Source organism: Nelumbo lutea, chromosome 5 (genome assembly GCF_056320005.1).
Source record: "Nelumbo lutea isolate HS-2025 chromosome 5, American lotus-T2T, whole genome shotgun sequence".
Taxonomy (NCBI): domain Eukaryota; kingdom Viridiplantae; phylum Streptophyta; class Magnoliopsida; order Proteales; family Nelumbonaceae; genus Nelumbo; species Nelumbo lutea.
Genome location: NC_142688.1, coordinates 1,686,639 through 1,705,639, shown reverse-complemented (window position 1 = coordinate 1,705,639; position 19,001 = coordinate 1,686,639). Strand labels below are relative to the sequence as shown.

General features: G+C 38.4%; 2 protein-coding genes across 6 annotated transcripts; both read right to left on the bottom strand.

Annotated features, from left to right (window-relative positions):
• Window positions 1-258: 258 nt before the first annotated feature.
• Window positions 259-3,346, bottom strand: LOC148849765 (putative serine/threonine-protein kinase PIX13). Its single transcript, XM_088943025.1, has 6 exons — window positions 3,025-3,346; window positions 2,415-2,740; window positions 1,814-1,949; window positions 1,569-1,711; window positions 1,370-1,493; window positions 259-1,051 (listed from the first exon to the last, which is right to left on the bottom strand). Exons 1-6 carry the CDS (start codon window positions 3,089-3,091, stop codon window positions 570-572), a joined length of 1,278 nt encoding a protein of 425 aa, XP_088799151.1. The 5' UTR covers window positions 3,092-3,346; the 3' UTR covers window positions 259-569.
• An 8,515-nt stretch (window positions 3,347-11,861) lies between these two features.
• On the bottom strand, window positions 11,862-18,499 carry LOC148849764 (putative serine/threonine-protein kinase PBL21). 5 transcript variants are annotated; one of them, XM_088945437.1, is made up of 4 exons: window positions 17,300-17,500; window positions 16,875-17,025; window positions 12,904-13,265; window positions 11,862-12,347 (listed from the first exon to the last, which is right to left on the bottom strand). In XM_088945437.1, the coding sequence occupies exons 2-4, from the start codon at window positions 16,993-16,995 to the stop codon at window positions 12,096-12,098; spliced, it is 735 nt and encodes a 244-aa protein (XP_088801563.1). In that variant the 5' UTR covers window positions 16,996-17,025; window positions 17,300-17,500; the 3' UTR covers window positions 11,862-12,095. The 5 variants fall into 5 exon arrangements, 3 of the variants coding, with proteins under 3 accessions (XP_088801563.1, XP_088801562.1, XP_088801564.1); XM_088945436.1 differs by lacking the exon at window positions 17,300-17,500 and having other exon boundaries at window positions 16,875-17,138; XM_088945438.1 differs by lacking the exons at window positions 16,875-17,025; window positions 17,300-17,500 and adding an exon at window positions 14,041-14,178.
• Between the last annotated feature and the right edge of the window lie 502 nt (window positions 18,500-19,001).

Below are 19,001 nucleotides of genomic sequence, written 5' to 3'. Positions count from 1 at the left end.
CATGCCTTAAAAACATGCTTTGAAAAATAAGGCCACCCCGGCCCTATACTTTGATTTGTCCCATATATAATAAAAAAATAAGGGATAATTATTTGTCTCTCACTAGGGATGAACCTGACTTATATAAAAAATGGGATGTTTCTCCAACCAATAGAATGAGAAATTCTACTAGAAGAAAAGAAAAAAAAAAAAAAAAGATAGAGAGAAAAAAAATCTTAGATTGGCCCAAGTGATAATTCACAGATGGGGTAGGGCTGAAATAAATCAATATGGTCTATATATATCAAATAATTTTTTAAATGCTAATTAATATACAACTAAAAATTAGTATATTGAACATCGTCACATACATTTCAATGTAAATCTGAAAACCACCACGCATGAAAGATGAAACCATCAGGTTCATCACAACCAGTAACAATAAGACCATGCTAGAGTAATTTCTGAAAGATCACATTAAAAAAATAGAGGATCTTTTGATAATAGAAGCAGTTGGCTGACGTACATGCTGAGCATGGACATTCATCCCATGATCACCCAGAGCCACCCACCTTGTATACATACATGAGTTACCTGCGAATGGGTGAGTGATGATGGGCATGGCCTACTGGGTCAGCAGTAGTAGTGTCATGATCTTGCTTTGGGTGAAGTGGGGAGCGATGGTGCAAAGGTGGTGGCTGGCCATGGCGGTGGGCTGTAGGTTGTGCAGATCTGTTGATCTTCGACTGCTTTGGCTTATTATCTTTGATAGTTTCAATCCTTTCCAAAGCTTCGACGACTTCTTTCATTGATGGACGGCTTTTAGGATCTGACCCCAAACATTTCAGAGTGAGCTGAGCTGCCTGCTGTACTGCTTTCATAGAATATTGGCCTTCCAATCGTGGGTCCATTATGTTTTTGACCTTTCTCCGATCTGGGAGAGATGGCTTCAACCAGTCCACCAAGTTTGTCTGGCCGCTCGGGCGGCTTGTGTCAAGTGCTCTTTGGCCTGTAAGCATTTCGAGTAGCACTACACCGAATCCGTATACATCACTCTTCACGTACAAATGGCCTGTTCAAGGATGAACAGCCAGAAATTGTTTCAATTTTTTAATCAAATCATCTTCATTTCAGGTTGTTTATCATTATTAACAAATTGATGATCTCCAATTATATTTGTGCATAGACAACTGAAGGAATAATTAATATATTCTTGCTCAAGAAACAAGAATCAACCATTAAAAGACGTACACATATATAAATCAGCAAGTATAAACAACTATATAATAAATAGTCTATTTAGAGCCTAGAAACATACAATAGAGACTGTTCGAATAAAGTAGCCAGCTCACAGAGTGTATAATAATAATAATAATAATAATAATAATACCTGTGGCTACGTATTCAGGAGCTGCATAACCATATGTGCCCAGAACACGAGTTGTCACATGGGAGTCGCCAGCAGAGGGACCATTTTTAGCCAACCCAAAATCTGATATCTTTGCATTGTAATTCTACATACAACACAGATTATTATTTATTATTTGTTTTACTGATCAAAGAAAGAGGGTTTGGTTCATGGGTTTTACCGCATCTAGTAAGATATTGGACGCCTTGAAGTCTCTATATATAATTTGCTTCTTTGATGCATGCAGGAAAGCGAGGCCCTTGGCTGCACCTATTACTATCTTGAGTCGTAAATTCCATGAGAGTGGTTCGATTGCTGCACCTCCTGCACAGACGACGCCACATTTATTAGCAAATTAAAACTAGACGGTCGAGCTTAATTGATTTGTTAATAACTGCTTTGTATAATATAGCCGAGTTGCCTTACTTCCGAAAAGGTGGTTTTCCAAGCTTCCTCTTTGCATGAACTCATACACGAGTAGGAGTTCTTTATCCTCCCAGCAGTATCCCAGCAGCTTTACAAGGTTGGGATGAGATAGTCTTCCTAGGAAATTCACCTCCGACTACACCAACACGCAAATAGATACAACTCACAAATTTGGTTTGAGCTTTGAACCCAAATTAATTAAGGAAAAAAAAGAAGCTCGGAATCGGATTACTGAATTAAATTGGATAGATTTCAATTGACTCGTTTCGTTTCCGTATTTTTGTTTATGATTGAAAATTCCATTTGGGTTTTATGTCATTTGAACACGTAAACAAGCAAATGTTGATTATCATCGAAATGCTCAAATGCCCTTGAATAGGAACTCGAAAGGGAATCTTCTATTCTGTGGCTGTCATCCAACGTAAATAAAAAAAAGAAGAAAAGCTAAAGTAGGTACTTCAGCGAAAGTTTGTTCCACCTTCGCCAGCAGACACAGACTGAAGACAGAAAACAGAAGATAGAACACAGATGACAGATGACAGAAAATCTAAGAACAATCCCAAAAGAAAGAGAAACGGAGAAATTTATCGGAATTACGGACCTGCCATTCTTCGTATCCTTGCATGCTTTCGGAATCCAATTTCTTGACAGCAACAACCATTCCATTTCCGGTCTTGGAAGGTAAGAACGTACTTTCATCAATCCAACCCTTGAAAACCCTCCCGAAGCCTCCCTGGCCAAGCACAGTATCGGGTTTAAAATTCTTCGTTGCGGCCTTCAGTTCTGCGAAAGTGAAAACCTTCAGGTGTGAGGTTGGTAAGATTTGCCCGTCCGGATACGCTTCATCGAGGCATTTGCTTGTCGAATACTGGCTAGTGCCAACGCTGCTGCCTGAAAGTCCACCGCTACTGTTAAGCTTCGACGTACCTGTGCAACAAACGACAGAAGACGAAAAACACAGAACCCATATGAAGTTTCAGAGAATTGATGAATTATTTGACCGAAAGTTTTAGATTTTTATCAGAAAAAAAAGAGACCCAAGTAGAGCACTGGGAATTAGAACATTAGAACATATGAAATTTCTGTGACAGAGAAGTGAAAAGATAGGCAACCAATGTGAGGTGATGATGATTGAAGACCAGATAAAGAAAAGAAAAGTAACAAGGAAACAGTCTTCTATTATTCTCCAATTTGGTAGGGGAATCAATTACCTGGACTTGTAGGTCTGGTGGTGCTTGGGCTTCGGCTATCAGCGGGAGTGACCCAACAATTACCCATATCGATATCCCTTTCGTTAGCTTGTCGGAGAAACTACCATGGTTTACTCTGCTATTGTCGGAGAAAGAGAGAGAGTACAGGAAATAATGGAGGGTAGCGAAAAGCGCATTGTTGTGTGAGCCCGGATCTCTTGCCACATTTATCTTAACCACACATGGAGAACATCTCATTTTCTGTATAATATTATACAGGGGGAGATGTTCCCAATTCACGGGTGGTGTATTGTGACTAGGCGTGGGCAGAATTTTCGTGGTCAGGAGATCCGAGCTCATTCTTTGTGTCTTTATTATTATTGATTGATCGGGTCGCAGTCTTCAATTTTAATTTTTAATCCTACAACTCTCTCATTCGTTTTGATTTTTATATTCATCCATCATTTACCTTTTACATTTACAATTCTATATTGGCCAATGGCCGTGTCACCAGGGACGCCAGTCCCAAATTCAGCAGTCTGCAGAGTGTAGACACTGACGACAGATATACTTCGAAAATCTACTCTTATTTCTCCTTTCCACATTGATTCTCACTCTCGTTCCATGGAAAAAATTTAGAAAAAATCCTAAGAAGAGCCAATCCTCCAGCGTTGCGTTCAACGACTTTCTATCTAACAAACACCAATCGGCAGTTGACTTGATTTTGTGCATCGTATTCGTATGGGTATCTCTACGTAACGTAAGCAATTATAAGTGAACACGTCATCATACGTGGGAGATGGGACCATCCACTGGTGACACGGGATCTGTGCAGCCATGTTATGCAAAAAACGAAATGATCCTTTCAAGTTTCAAGAATCAGGAATTAGGATCATACAGCCTAAAATGAAGAGTGAAGAGTATCTTTTTCTATTTTATATTTGTCAAACCAAACCAGGCAACTGCCTGTATATCAATGGTTATTAAGGTCTGTTGACTGTTAGCTTTCCTCTATCAAGGGAAGAGTGGAAGACACTCTTATTTCTTACCAGTAAAAGGAATATTTAAGAATCATGATTCACCTCAATTTGAAACATGACCCATTATCTGCAAGGTTCAAAATAATCGTAGCTTATTATATAATAACATGTCAATTTTAATTCAGCCGGGACATTTTCCAAGTTTAAATCATTGCATTAGGTGTGAAAACAATGTATCAAACTCGGTGATATGTGAAACTTTGACTCATTCATTTTTCAGTAAGTTATTTATCTATGTAAATACATATATCTATAAGTTTAAGCGTTTTTTTGTAAATGTATTCATCTATATTCTTTTATTTCTTAATTAAATAAGATAATGATTGTTTTGGCTATAAAAACCATTTATTAAAAGGGATATTTTTGTTACATCCAAGTGTTGGTAATTTTCCCCGAATAAATGATACACAAAAAAATAAATTTTCCCTAATTCTTACATAAGTATAAAAAAAGAATATGGGTTTTTTGGTCAATGGGAACCAAAATCTTATATTCCAATTTCCCCTTCTCAAAATCCAAAAAACTAACCCCCTTAGAATCTATTTGATTTCTTGAAATTGATGTCCAGAATTGAAACCAAAAAGGGCCGTTTCAATTTACATCATTTGGCCATTCCTTCATATGGTGAATGGTCATTCTAGTCCCCGAGGAATGGGATTCCTCATTCAGAGTTTCTCAAAAATAAAGATGTTGGCCCAAAAAAGAAAAAACCCAAACCCCAATACACCTTACCTGACCCTAATCCTTCTTCCATCTATCCCTACTAGCGGCGACCCCCTACTCAAATGACCGATGAATCCTTCTCTAATGAGGTAAGACCAGCTGGTGGTCATATTCTCTCTCTCTCTCTCTCTCTCTCTCTCTCTCTCTCTCTCTCTCTCTCTACACCATTACTGCTAAAACCACGAACAATGCAGTGGCGAGGTAAGATTGACCGCCGCCTTATTCTTTCTCTCCTTCCTCCCCTCTATTGTCGTCGTTGCTAAAATTGCCACCAAATAGAGCAACATTGAGGTAAGACCAATTGTCAGCCAATAGTATTCTTCTTCTTCTTCAATTGTCCCCACCTTTAGGTTGTGTTTGGTTTGAAGGAATATGTAGGGAAAGGAAAAGGTAGGAAAATTTATACAAGGTTTGCAAAGGTTTCTCTATATTTCCCTTCATTTCCCTGCTTTTTCCTTCAAACCAAACATAGCTTTAGGAAAAAAAATGAAAATTTCAGTTGGTATCAATTTTGGCTTCCAAATGGACCAAACAACAACGATTGAAATTTGGCATCAATTCTCATCTAAATCAAACAGCTGTTGGGAATATGGGATTTTAATTCTAAGGATTAAATACAAAAACCTCCCTGAAGTTTTTGACAAACATAAAAACCTCATCTATAGTTTCACTTTAACAAAAATCTCCCCTTTATTTTTGAAAAGAATTGATAGATATCTCCCTTCTGTCAATGAACTAGACAGAAAACGTTAAACCAATGGCTTTTTTTTCAAAATACTTATTTTACCCTTTTACGAATTAACAAGAGGAAACAGATTTGTCGAACTCCTTGAATTGAACACAGATCTGTCAATTAATATTTCAATTCTTAGATGAACTCCTTGGATTATCATGATAGCTACCAAAATGAAATACAAAAAATGAACTCACATAACAGAAATTGAACTCCTTGGATGATTCTCCGAGAATGAACAAAGATCTGTTGATCAATACTTCGATTCTCAGAGAAAGAACGGCAGTAGATTATTAGAGAATGAACATAAAAAATGGTCTCCTATGAAGAACGATGGTAGTCTTCAGTGAAGAACAGTCTAATTCTCAAGAATGAATAGCAAAATAGTCCCTGGTGAAGAATAGAGAAAGAGCTACGGTCTCTGGTGAAGAACAATATGGATTCTTAGAGAATGAACAGCAAAATAGTCTCCGGTGAAGAATGGTGAAGAACAATGGTAGTCTCTAATGAAGAATGAAGGTAGTCTCCAGTCTGATTTCTCAAAGAATGAACAGAATAATAGTCTTTGGTGAAGAACAGCGTTAAATGATTGTCTCCGGTGAAGTACAGTCACTGGAAAACGGTTAAAATATTTGGAGAAGTGGAATATTTTGAGCACAGAATTTTGCAAATACGAAATTTTGCAAATTGATCAAATGACGCCTAAGAGTAAAAATATAATTGTACATGTTTTCTGTCTTGGCCAATGACGAAAGGGAGGTATTATCTTTTTTTTTTTAAATAGAGGGGAGGTTATTGCTGGAGTAAAAGTATAGGGAAGATTTTTATCATTATTAGAAACTTAAGTGGAAGTTGTTGTATTTCCCTAATTCTAATTTCAATTCCAATTTTGACCCTGAACGAAACAAACCCTTAGGTTTTTAATATGTACCGATTGTTGGAATAAGGCGATATGCGGTTTAATACTTAGGGAGAGTATCGGCTTTTTGAACCTCGAATATGATGGTAAATTAATAGAACTTGGGAGGAAGAGGGAAATCGGTTGTCTTGTTATGTTGTTGGGTCAGTGGGTGCTTCAGTTTCTTTGGCATATTTTTTAATGCACCTTGTTTGTAAACCCAGAGCATAGGGATACCGAATATGGCTTTCATAGAAATTTACCCGGTGGAATTTTCATCCCTTAGAAAATAAGTATTATAGTTGGATAACAGAGTACAAGTGCGTCCTTTTTCTTTAAACCAAAGGGTACTTTGGTCATGTAAGAAAACTCCAAAATGTCATACCAAACTGTGGTTACAAGTAAGATGGAATCCAGAATAAAATGAGAAGTGAAGGCCCATTACCCACCTCCAATCAATCAATAATACTAACGAATTGTTGATTAATGGGTTAGCACGTAACCCTACCCCACAAGAACCAATTCAACTTTCCGGGGCCTGAATACTTAAAAGCATATTCTTTAACTTTTCTATTATTGTTGTGACTTGTGTGATACATAGACGTCGAAGGGGTCGGCCACATTCACACGTGCATTCAGACTCCGTCACTCTTCCCTTATTGGTACATAATCGGGTTGGTTTTACACCCTACTCGGTTTTCATGAGCCAGTCCAATTTGAGTTTCAATGGAAATTCCTCAAAATTGGACAGAACCCGAGTTCCCCATTTGTCTACCTACCAAAGATAGAATTTACACTCTCAATCCAATTGTGATAGGTAAGGTTGATATCTATGAAATCTGTTGTCGTGGCTTGTCAGGACAAAACCTTGGAATATGATAATCCCATCAAGGCTGCATTTGGTTGCCATGCAAATTTCATTTGGTATAATGCATGGAGGTTGAATGTAAATTACTTTTATTATAGATTTGACCTTCTCTTATTTGTTTGTTGTTTATTTGTGAGAGATAAATTGGAAGCAAAATGGTGTGGACCAATTTATATGCAAGAGAATGGAGGCCAGAGGAAAGTTTATTTGTTTGTAAATGAGGTACGAAGTAATATGATATGGTCCCTCCTTTATAAGAGAGGAAATTGAGGAAGAATGAAAGAAAGTGATGCAAATTTTGCATCAGCTTTTTAGATGTAAAATTTACACTGCTAACAAGTATAAATAAGACAAAAAATAAAAAATAAATGTATGTATGTAAATTATAATCACAAAATACAAATAAATAGATATAAAACTAAACCTAATACAAATTTGTATCTGATTCAGATTTGCACCGAAAAAAAAAAAAAAAACCTAGAAGGTCTGGTGCCGGGTTTGGGAGTTTGGGTGGAGCTTTTTTCCATCATAGTACAATTCCAACCCCACCAATATAAACTCAGATGAAAGAATTGGATGTGAAATTGTGCGATGGCCGATGGGAATTGTATTGTCTAATGAAGTAATGAAGATTGCAAACTTTGAAATAAGCTCGTTGGATAATGGATGCCGCGTGTAGTCCGAACAAACACAGACAACCATTGGTACCCGTTTACCTGTTGTCATGGTCCAGCTTGTGGCCTCGGTTACTTAATAATGAAGTATTTGCCTCGATGACTTTTTGTTGTATTCGATGTATTGCATAGAGGGAGTCCAATGAGATCTGGATACCCTGGGCTCATTGTGTTTGGCACCTACCACCACCCCAATTTAATAAATGGGGCTTTACTTAAAAGCGAGGTCCACCAATCACAAGGTCAAGGGTCTAATTTTGCTGCAAAAGCAGGGAAACTAACAACAATATGACTAAAGGTAAAGGTGCCAAACTGAAACAGTTGACACAAGGTCTATGATTGATCGTAGCTGGAATTATTTTCCGAATTAGAGTTTGAGGGTTTGGGGATGGCTTCTCTTACTACAATTAAATTAGATTAGGAAAATAATAGCTTGGCAAAATAAAAATTCAGAAAATGCAAGAATTTATAGGTTTTATTAAACATTTGATTGATTAATAATCCATCGATAAATATCTTACCTTAAGTTGAAAGTTGGCGCACATAACGGTAAGAGAAGTGTATGTATGAGCAGGACCTTGCACGTCTTGCTTGGCTTGATGATCAATACCATGATGTCTGATGTGTTTGCTGAATTGCTGCAGAGGAAAAACTTGTGCTTATTCCTGACTTGAAAGTGTCCACTACTACTAGTCTACTACTACTACTGGAAGGATGGTGGCTAGTAGATGCTTGAAATTGGAATTCGACAACCAAATGACTTTTTCATTGGTTAAGTCTTAAGTTCGCTCAATATTGCAGATAGGTTTCAACTTTCAAGGTAAAAAGTAAAAGGGTACCAAACCCGATTCTGAACATTGATTGATGATACTCACGAAAATGACAGTATTTCAGAAGTTTTAATGAAAATATCAAGCTTGGAACATCTTCGTCATCCCAAATTCACAGCATTTTACATATCATTAAAAGTGTCAATGGATCGGTTTTGGATTGAACCCCGCTTTAAAATCAATTTGGACGGATTGAACAAATTAACAAGATATATTGGATTGGATCAATCTGTTCCAAGACCTGATCCTTCCCCAACAAATTTATACTGGATTGGGTTGGATTAAGCCAATATCTGGTCCATTTATATTAAGATAAGAATATATGTGTCAATAGACCGGATTTGGGTCAAAACTAATCTAAATCAAAATGAATTTGAATAGATTGGACGGTCTAGACATTGAATTGAATCGTTCCAAATTAATCCAAAACATTCATTGGATTGGATTGGACCTGGTCCATTTATAATGGACTCACATTGGACTGGATCAGATTGGACCAAATCCAGTCCAATTGACACCCCTACTTCTCTACATGCACACATTATATAGATACTTTGGAGGCAGATTTTCTACATATGCAAACAAAGGCAACAAAAAATGTTCAATTGTAGGCACCAAAATCGATATCAATGAATATATGAATCTTATCTGAAAAGTAGATAAAGCATAACTTTATACCCGAGGTTTTACAACGGTAAAGGGGGAGGCTAGCTGGTTAGGACTCAGAAGCGAGGTGTGGGCCTCAAAACAACTGTATGTATGTATGTATTAAGCAAAAAAACAAACTAAATTACTATCTAATATGACAATCAATAGTTGCAGATTAAAAATTAAAATACCTTGATGAAAACGTAGCCAACACTATATCTTAGAATCTACGCCAAAACTCCTGAAAATTCATTAATAATCTGATTACTATAGTTTAATTGTGCTAGTGTGACTAGTGAGTGTCCATTGCATGAACACATTAGTTCTACCCCAATCATCAATCAAACAAATAAGGAAAACGCAAAACAGAGCTAAACCAAGTTTTTTCTGACTTGAAAAGTAACGGTTCTTCAATTGAAATTTGAATTTTGAGAACACCTTAGCCTGTTCTCAGATTGGGAATGAAGTACAGAATGCACACGTCCTTGGTGCCACCTTTTTTTTTCTGGAAAATAAGAAAACCATTCTTAGTTTGACCTGACGCCTTAAACATATTTAAAAAAGATAAAACTGCAAATTAAAAGTGTGCAATGAATGCTTGATGTTAAAAAAACTCCAACATAATCCTCTAAGAAAAAAATGGAAGCAAAGTTGGTAAAATACTCTCTAAAGAGATAAATTCGAGTTTACAAGCAACTCGTTGATACCCAGGGCCTTGGCTTAACAGATGTCCTTTATTCCATGGCAACCCTGCATGTACAAATAGCAGGAGAGAATTTATATTGGTGGAACCATCACCATACCAGTTTAAATACAACCAAAAGAAATACATTTCCTTTTGTTACAAACTGTTTCCTTTGCTATAGGCTTGTAGAGACATCTAAGCAATATCTCAAGAATCTAAAAATCCTAAATTGACCACCAAATTTGTAAACTTGGTTATTAATTTATTCAAATCTTCAACAGTGTAGTAATCTGTATTAAATTACTATACATGCATGAACATTGATTAGTAGAAATCCTTTCTCCTAATAGTGAAGAATTTCCGTTCTTTGACATTTTTAGAGGTTTGAAGAACAAAAAGTAGATTAAGTGTGATCGCCGTCTTGACCCCCCATATATGGAGAAAAAAACTAACAAGATGGACTTTTTTCTATTCTGCAAATAATATTAAAACCATCATGCCATTCCATCTGTGAAAAAACTAACAAGTGCTTACTCTCAAAATTGAATCTGCATTCTCACTCTCAGACTTATCATCCCAATATATTTTTACCCTTGTACCAAGCAATTGCCACCAAGAAAGAGCAGATAGATGCCTTTAAACCATCTGATCCATGCATCACTTTCAGAGCATTCAAAGAGTTCAAATAGAATATTTGACCACCATCCAAATATTTGCTTACACATTTCAGATAAGATTTTAAGTTGGTAAGGTTGGAGCCGTCGAAGGAAGGATCTTTATCATCCTAATTTAGAAGAGATGGCAAATTGTGGAGAGCCCCAGTAGGGTCATTTTTTTTAATGAACATATTTTCATGGTCATACATGGAAAGGTATTACATGGTAGCAAAACATGGCATGTGAAGTTTGGAAGTTCTTTTCAGAATGGAAGAACAAACGAAATAACTGAAACCTCATATTCAAATTTTCCACTAGTCTGTAAAGCACATGACCCAACAGTTTGGGCATACTGCTGCATCAGTTGCAACATTTTCAAGGTATATATTCCTTAGATCCTGTTTGTTTGCAGTGCATCTGTTTGTTTGTGACTATGATTCGCATGCAAATTTTGCACTTTGTCTCAATTGCACTCACTGGTGATGCAAATTTTGCACCCCATAAACTATTGCATAATTTGCACCACCTTCCTCCTACCTCAATTATCTCTTATATAAAGTGGGAACCACATTGTCTTGCTTCCTATCTCACTCCTAGAAAATAACCCTCCTCTTAACTCCATTCTCTTTCATATAAGGTGGAGATTACATCATATTACTTCTTGTTTTACTTCTCACAAACTAATAAGACAAAGTCAAATCTAATTGTCTAAAGCAAAAGTCAAAGAGAATTTGCATTTGGCATATTTCCACTCTCATGCATTTCCACCAGTGCAAATGAAATTCACACTGCAAACAAACTGAGCCTTAAGAAAAACGAGAGAGAAAGAAAGAAGAAAGAGGGCAGATGGTTTGGGCACATCACCATTAATAGGATAAAAGAAACCCACCATTTATAACAATAGTATAAATTAAAACATGGGAATTTCTTTATATTAAATAATGCTACTCAACCCAGACATTTCTGCAAAACTGTAAAACACAATAACTGGACAGAAATAATAAATGTTAAATGCAGCCCTTTCTTTTTCTTTCTTTTTTTTTTTCCCTTTATAAAGAAACCTATATCATTGCAATACTTCATACACAAAATGCACCTGTGCAAGCATACAGGATTCTCAGGAACCTTTCTTACCTTAAACTTTTCATGAACAGCAAGGGAGATTATTCCTTGTATCTTCTTATAGAACATGCCTGCCATGAAAATTGGTCCTATGGTTCCTGAATAAATCATTTTGTGCTTCCAATGATCAAACTGAATCTATTTGTACCCCAGAAGATTTAAACAGATGTAGAGATTTTTCTACCATTTGGTTCTCGAGAAAACATGTTTCAGTCTCATCGTGACAGCAATGATGGTGGAAGACTATGGGTTCTACCAGTGTGGACTTCCACATTGTAAGGTTGAGAGGCCAGGTACTCAAGTTCAACAACAATGTCACTTATGACAGGGTGTAACATTAGCCGCTCCTGAAGACACATTGCAGTAATGGCGATTGCATGGTGCAAACAGCAGACAGGAAAGCACCCTTTCAGCAGGGGATCAACCAATTGAACAAACTTCTTTTGGTCCTTGAAGAATGGACGAGACTGAAATAGAGAGAAGACCTGAAGTTAATGCATCAATAGAGTGGAATGATTTTAGACTCCAACACTTAATTTATTTTAATGTGTTAACGTACCAATTTAACCACTTCCTGAAGTTTCCAGCACTCTAGCCAGAAAAAGGTCGGTCTACCTTAAGGCTAATGGGATCAACTTGCTAATTAAAACATGCCCAATAGAAGGGAAGTATTGGGATCATGATGAGACTCTGCTGCTTTGAGGTGTCAGCAAGCATGTTTTTGTTGGAGAGGACACTAATTTGGGTTTGTTTTTACTTGGCCCTTTGTGTAGCAAGGCTTGGAACTGATTTTTATTTGTAAAGCTGCAGGTCTCCTTCCCATTGTTCTTTTCTTTTCCTTTGTTTTTACTTCTTCAAAAGAAATTCCTCATTCTTTTGTTTTTTATTAATCACTTTAAAATTTTCTGTAGGCACTATAATAGACAAACATTTACAAATGGGGAAAGGTATGTCAAGAAAAGGAAAAGAGAAAAATCAAGTTGGTAAACTCGCCCAAGAAACTAGATTTTGTTCTCCTTGCACCTTTGTACAGTCAATTGCCTTCCTCCCTGTGATCGGTTCCAAAAGAAGAACACCAAAACTATATACATCAGATTTGAGGGTCAGCTTTCCACTCATGGCATATTCTGGGGCACGGTATCCATATGTCCCCATGACCCTTGTTGAAACGTGAGTTTTCTCACCAACAGGTCCTAGTTTAGCAAGCCCAAAATCAGAAAGCTTGGGATTGAAGTCGCTGTCCAACAATATATTTGCAGATTTCAAGTCATGATAAATAATGAGTGGATTTGCTTTGCAATGAAGATACTCGAGACCTTGAGCTGCACCAACAGCAATCTTCATCCGTGTGTTCCAATCCAGTGAATCTTTGTCAGGATCCAGATCTAAAATAGAAATAAAATCAAAGTTTGGCCATTAGATGCACTGCAATCTGACATGAGTTTCTATAATGACTTGTTTAAGCAGAGGTTATCATGAACTTGATAATGTCTATTCCTAATTTAACTTTAAAACTAAAATACCGATAGGAAACTTGTAATTTACAAAGAAATGCTAAGTTGGTCAAAGGGTCTAGTTCTAAAAGTTGACTCTAACATCCTTATCTAGGTGCCTGTGTAGGTGACAAGCTTTTTTAAATAAAAAGCTTAAATCATAGGGTAATTCCCTATGGTCCATAGCAATCACCAATCACCATTCCATCATTCACTTGTGATTATGAATAATCGCTGTCGATAAGTATAAACTTCATATCAGAATATAGAAAATCAACATATTCATGAGAAGAAGAAAGAAGGAAAAAATAAAAAACTTAGAAAATATAGGGGCTGCCCCTGTTCTTGTGCTAGAAAAAGAAGAACAAAAATGATTGAAGAAGAAGAAAAATGTGCTGAACAGATAAAATGTGTTCTTCCTTGGTACCCACAAAACAAATAATTTAGTGTAATAATACCTATTTTATCATTAAAATCTCAGAAAATAAAAAATATTATATAACGCCTTGTACAAAAATGCTAGGCACTTAAGTAAGACAACCCTCCATGGGAACCTTGTCACCTAGGCATTGCTTGATGATGTAACCGTTTTCAGCCACGTACCAATGTTTTGTGATGTAAATTTTTTTGGCAAAGTACCTCGTTATTCGACCCGGTGGTGGCGTACCTTAGTGACGAGCTACTTGGTGGCGAACTGCCTGGTGGCGAACTCCCTGGTGGCGAACTACCTGGGGGCGAACTGCCTTGGTGGCGAACTGCCTGGGGGCGAACTGGCTTGGTGGCGAACTGCCTGGGGGTGAACTGCCTTGGAGGCTAACTCCCTGGTGGCGAACTGCCTGGGGGCGAACTGCCTTGGAGGCTAACTCCTTGGTGGCGAACTGCCTGGGGGCGAACTGCCTTGGAGGCTAACTCCCTGGTGGCGAACTGCCTGGGGGCGAACTGCCTTGGTGGCGAACTGCCTCGGGGCGAACTCCCTACTAGGCGGTCGATGCCTTAGAGAATGTTGGAGCTCCCTGGTGCGGCGCAATCCGACTGCCCTCAGCATGAGGCGTTCTTCTTTCCTTTGTAGACTGCGGGAGATGAGGGACCTGCGAGGACTTCATCTTTTCCTCCTCTTTGTAGGTGGCGGGAGCTGAGAGACCTGCGAGAACTCCATCTTTTCCTCCTCCTTGTAGGTGGCGGGAGTTGAGGGACTTCCGAGAACTGCATCTCTTCCTCCTTGTAGGTGGGGGAGCTGAGGGACTTCCGAGAACTGCATCTTTTCCTCCTCTTCGTAGGCGGCGGGAGCTGAAGGACCTACGAGAACTGAATCAGAGGTCCCGGGGGTACTTTCCCGGTGGAGGCTCTCCGATGCTTAAGTTAGCACTCTTATTGTAGAGAGCTTTGAAGATAATATGAGAGAGCTAGAGAGCAGGGTTACTTCCCTTTCTTTTCCATCCCCCCCCTTTGGGGGGTGAGGTCTTTATATAGCGGAGTCTTCGCGAGTTAGGTGGGTGAAAAGCCTCCAAACGGTAAGACTCGTCGCATCCGGTCAGAACCGGGGTACGGTGGTGAACTCCTCGAGGTCGTCAGGCTGGCGCTTGTGTCAGGCGGCCAGGTCGGCGCCTGGGTCGGGTTGTCAGAGGGGTGCCTGCGTCAGTCGGTGGGTCAGTGTTTAGGCCAGGTCGTCAGGTCGGCGCCTGTGTCAGTCGGCGGGACAGTGCCTAGATCAGGTCGTCAAGCTGGCGCCTGTGTCAGGCGGCAGGTCAGTGCCTAGATCAGGTCATCAAGCTGGTGCCTGTGTCAGTCGGCGGGTCAGTGTCTAGATCTGGTCGTCAAGCTGGCGCCTTGGCCGGATCATGCGCTAGGCTGGTCCAGGTCGGCCAGGTCGCGCAGGCCGTGCACAGTTCGCGCAGGCCGCGCGCGCGCCGTGCAGTTCGTGCGTGCCGCGCAGGCGTGCAGGTGCGTGTCAGGCCGCGCGCAGGTCGCGCTAGGCCGGCCAGACAGGTGCCCGGGTGGGTCACCAACTTCGTAAGTTTGTTGGCTGGGTGTTTTCCTAGTTGTCACGAGGTGCCACGTGTCACAATTTTACTGGAGGGCCAAATCTGCCCTCATCACTTGACAACAATGATTTATTAGTTTTGTCTCTTTCATTAAAGGCTGGCAGCAGGTGGCCACTAACCATGATGTTAAAATTCTAAATTAATTATTTATATCTGAAAAGATTTTAACTATTTTACCTTTTCTTCTATTGGTAAGAAACAAGTTTTTTATATAGCAACAACAATCATAAGACTTAAATCCCTTCATTCCTAAACATAAAGAAAAGGGGATTGGGTACAGAAACAGCCAAAGCTGACCATTTACCAACTCTTGAAAAAAAATGCAGGTAAATAAATTTTACCCCAGGCCATAGCAGCTCGTTTCTGATTACCCTAATGATGCTAAAGCATCATCTGCAAGCTCATTTCCATGGTCCTTCCTTGATGAGTATCATTACTTGCATTTGAATTAGGGGACTGACAATCACTGACTTGGGCATAACCCTAGTGAAATAAGGGAAAGAAACACTATTGCAATGATAAATATCAAATCATGAGGGTTTGTCGTAAAAAAAAAAAAAAAAAAAAAAAAAAAAAAAAAAAAAAAGATGTACTTGTTGACAAATGACTAGGGCTGTACCCCCTTTATCAAAAATGGAATGTGCCCAAATGACTCCGAGTCCTCATTAGCATTATTATTAGATGTTTGATGTCATTTCTTATGAATATATCCTATATGGATAAGAAGTGGAGCAGTTCTGCCTTCTAAACTTCTAATACTTGTGAAGATGGTTATTGGTTAGTACCTCATGGTATCTTAACTTCTCAAAGTCTACCATTCCATTTCAACATTTTTTGAAGTCATATAGATGATTCTGTGTTTTTTTACAACGTTTGAGATTTTATGTTTGAAGTTTTCCACAAAAATATCCTGTTTCTAAAGGACTAAAATTTACCCTAAATCAAAACCATGAACCTTGAGTGGGTTAGCCATTTCAATTACAAGAATGAACTCAGACATTATGTGAACATTTTCTCTCAGTACGAAGAAAAGAAAGTAATAAAAGAAAAAAGCAAGGAAAAAACAATTCACATCATTGATAAGAGAGAGAGCGAGAGAGAGAGAGATCATATCATGTTAGGGTAGATATCCTACCGAATTTAGGACACAAACATAGATCATACTTGTAGTCCAATTGCTAGTGGGTCTGGTTAGACCAACTACCAGAGATAGACCCAAAGTCTAGCTTAGCAAATTATATCAATTATCAAGACCTATTTACAAAACACGTGAAATGGAGAATTTCCAAAGGAAAAGAAGTAGACAATAATAAGGTGCGATATAATATATAGGAAGAACTGGAATGACAAGAAAACTTTAACTTTAACAAATGAAATGAATGAAACAAGGAAATCCACGATATCTAGATGTTGAGACTAAGAACTAAATCGAGCTAAACATTGTGGAAAAAGGACACACCGAACAGATGACCTTCCAAGCTTCCCATTGGCATGTATTCATAAACCAAGAGCCTTTGATCTCCATCAGTGCAATATCCAATTAAGTTGACAAGATTGGAATGGTGTAAAAGACTGAACATAAGAACCTCCACAGTAAATTCCTGATTCCCCTGAAGACCACTTTTGTTAAAAGTAAAACTGAGGTATAGATCAGTAACCACCTCCAAGTCCTTTTAGAATCAATATCCAGAGGTATTATCAAATCAGCAGTTTTCAGCGCAAATTACTCGCTAACTGAAGGCTCAGTTTGGAAGGAGTAAAAATACGAATATGTAGAATGCAAAATCTTGTATTTTGTATCTATTTGCACCGTACATTTTTGTATTTATACACTTTCCAAACTGAGCCAAAGAAATTATGAAGATTGGAAGACAAGGCACAAACCAGTCAAATAACGTGCATGTCCTCTTTCCAAGCGCCCTTTGTATACCCTCCCAAAACCCCCTTCCCCGATCAAGTTAGCAGCCTTAAAATTTTTGGTTGCGGTTGCAAGTTCATGAAATGTAAAGCTATAAGCTGAATTGCAATTTTGACTGCCGATGTTCTTGCCTTTACCATTGGAAGATCCATTTTCCCTACCACGTTCTGCAGAATTTCGGAAGAGATAGATCAGAATGCAATAAATAAAAACGTTCAGAGTCATTAAATCCAAACACAAATTCTCCAAAACCATAACTACTGAAGTAATTGGCATTTTTTCATCTCCTGTTGATCTCCTTACCACTGCTCTCCAAATACGCTCTTCCCCTCCCACTTCCTGTAAGCCAAAGCAGTGGTAAAGAGATCGACAGAAGGTTTGAATCGGCAAAGAGAAATGAAGGAATAGAGAGCGACCTGAAGAACAAGGGAAATGGCGAGAACGAGATCGAACGCCGTTACTGTCTTCAATTTGTCTTACGTCCTTTCCCTGAGGACTCGTACAAGAAAAGCAACTCATCTCTATGATACAAACTTTGCGAGGGAAAAAAAGGGGATACAAGGGCCGTAGACCAAACTCTCAGAAAAACAAGATTCTGCCAGACAAATCAAAAGAGAAAATTCAAGACCAAGAATGCAGCTCTGTTCTCCCAGAAAAATAAATCAACTCAAGGTCTTAAAGGACCGGATTCATCTGGAAATAGAATATTGGAATGAAAACAAAAGGAGAGAGTCAGAGAAAGATTGCCGAGAAAAGAATGAACTGTGCAAGTACCCAAATAAATAAATAAAGAGAGAAAGGCAAAGAAGAAACAAAAAAGGAAAAATCAAGGAGAGCATAACTAAAAAAGGTATAAGATCGGTTTTTTGTGTTGAAAAGTTTTGCCACAGAGAAATTGAGGTAGCCGAATGGCGAATGCACAGAGAATAGGACTTCCGCCATTTTCTCAAGGGCAGTTTTTACCATTTAGCTCCATTTTTAGCGGCTGTCCTGTCGTGTTCGTCAGCTCTCTCTTCTTTCTCTGCCTCTTTCCCAGCACTCTTTCAAATCCTCTACTGCACAGCGGACAGTGAGCACTGAGCAGAGGATCCGTCCTCTACTGTGGTGACTTGCAAGTCTCTCTCCCTCCACTCGAGCCCTCTCTGTACTATACAGTTCTACTCGGCTACTTCCGTGTCCCGCCTGCTTCGAGCATTTAAACCTTTTGCTAGGTTCATCACAATTACTTTATTATCCTCCATAATTTATATATTGCCCCCTCCATCTTTTGACTGTAGTGTCTAGCAGTCTAGAGCTAGTCTAGAGCTGGTTGGTTTCCTCAGCGGGAGGTTTTTGACAATCACAAAAACTTCCCCTGTGATTTTAATTTAACAAATCCCCCAAATTTTGAAAAAACCTGCGGTTATCTCCTTTCACTAAAAAAAAACATTATTTCAGTAACACGGACTTGAAAGTTACAGAGTTGTCCTTATTATTCCTTAGGGCATCTTCCAACTTAATTCAAAAACACTAGATTTGCCCTTCTATACTTCACTCGAGCCTAATGAGTATACAAAATGAAATTACTTTATTATTTTTTAATTTAACCTAAGGAATTTTTTTAGTTAAAAATTAAAAGTTTTTTTGAAAATATCTATATCTATACTACTTTAAAAAGTACAAATAGCC

Bases quoted from the DNA above. Each gene is read 5' to 3' on its own strand.
- LOC148849765 (XM_088943025.1), bottom strand. From the start codon at position 3,091: ATGGGTAATTGTTGGGTCACTCCCGCTGATAGCCGAAGCCCAAGCACC. The intron at 2,741-3,024 runs GTAATTGATTCC...TTTGTTGCACAG, and splicing joins CACCAGACCTACAAGTCCAG to GTACGTCGAAGCTTAACAGT. The intron at 1,494-1,568 runs GTAAAACCCATG...TGTTGTATGTAG, and splicing joins CCAATATCTTACTAGATGCG to AATTACAATGCAAAGATATC.
- LOC148849764 (XM_088945437.1), bottom strand. From the start codon at position 16,995: ATGTTCAGTCTTTTACACCATTCCAATCTTGTCAACTTAATTGGATAT. The intron at 13,266-16,874 runs GTGTGTCCTTTT...TTTCTATTTTAG, and splicing joins CTTGGAAGGTCATCTGTTCG to ATCTGGATCCTGACAAAGAT. The intron at 12,348-12,903 runs GTGCAAGGAGAA...TCTCTATTTCAG, and splicing joins AGGCAATTGACTGTACAAAG to TCTCGTCCATTCTTCAAGGA.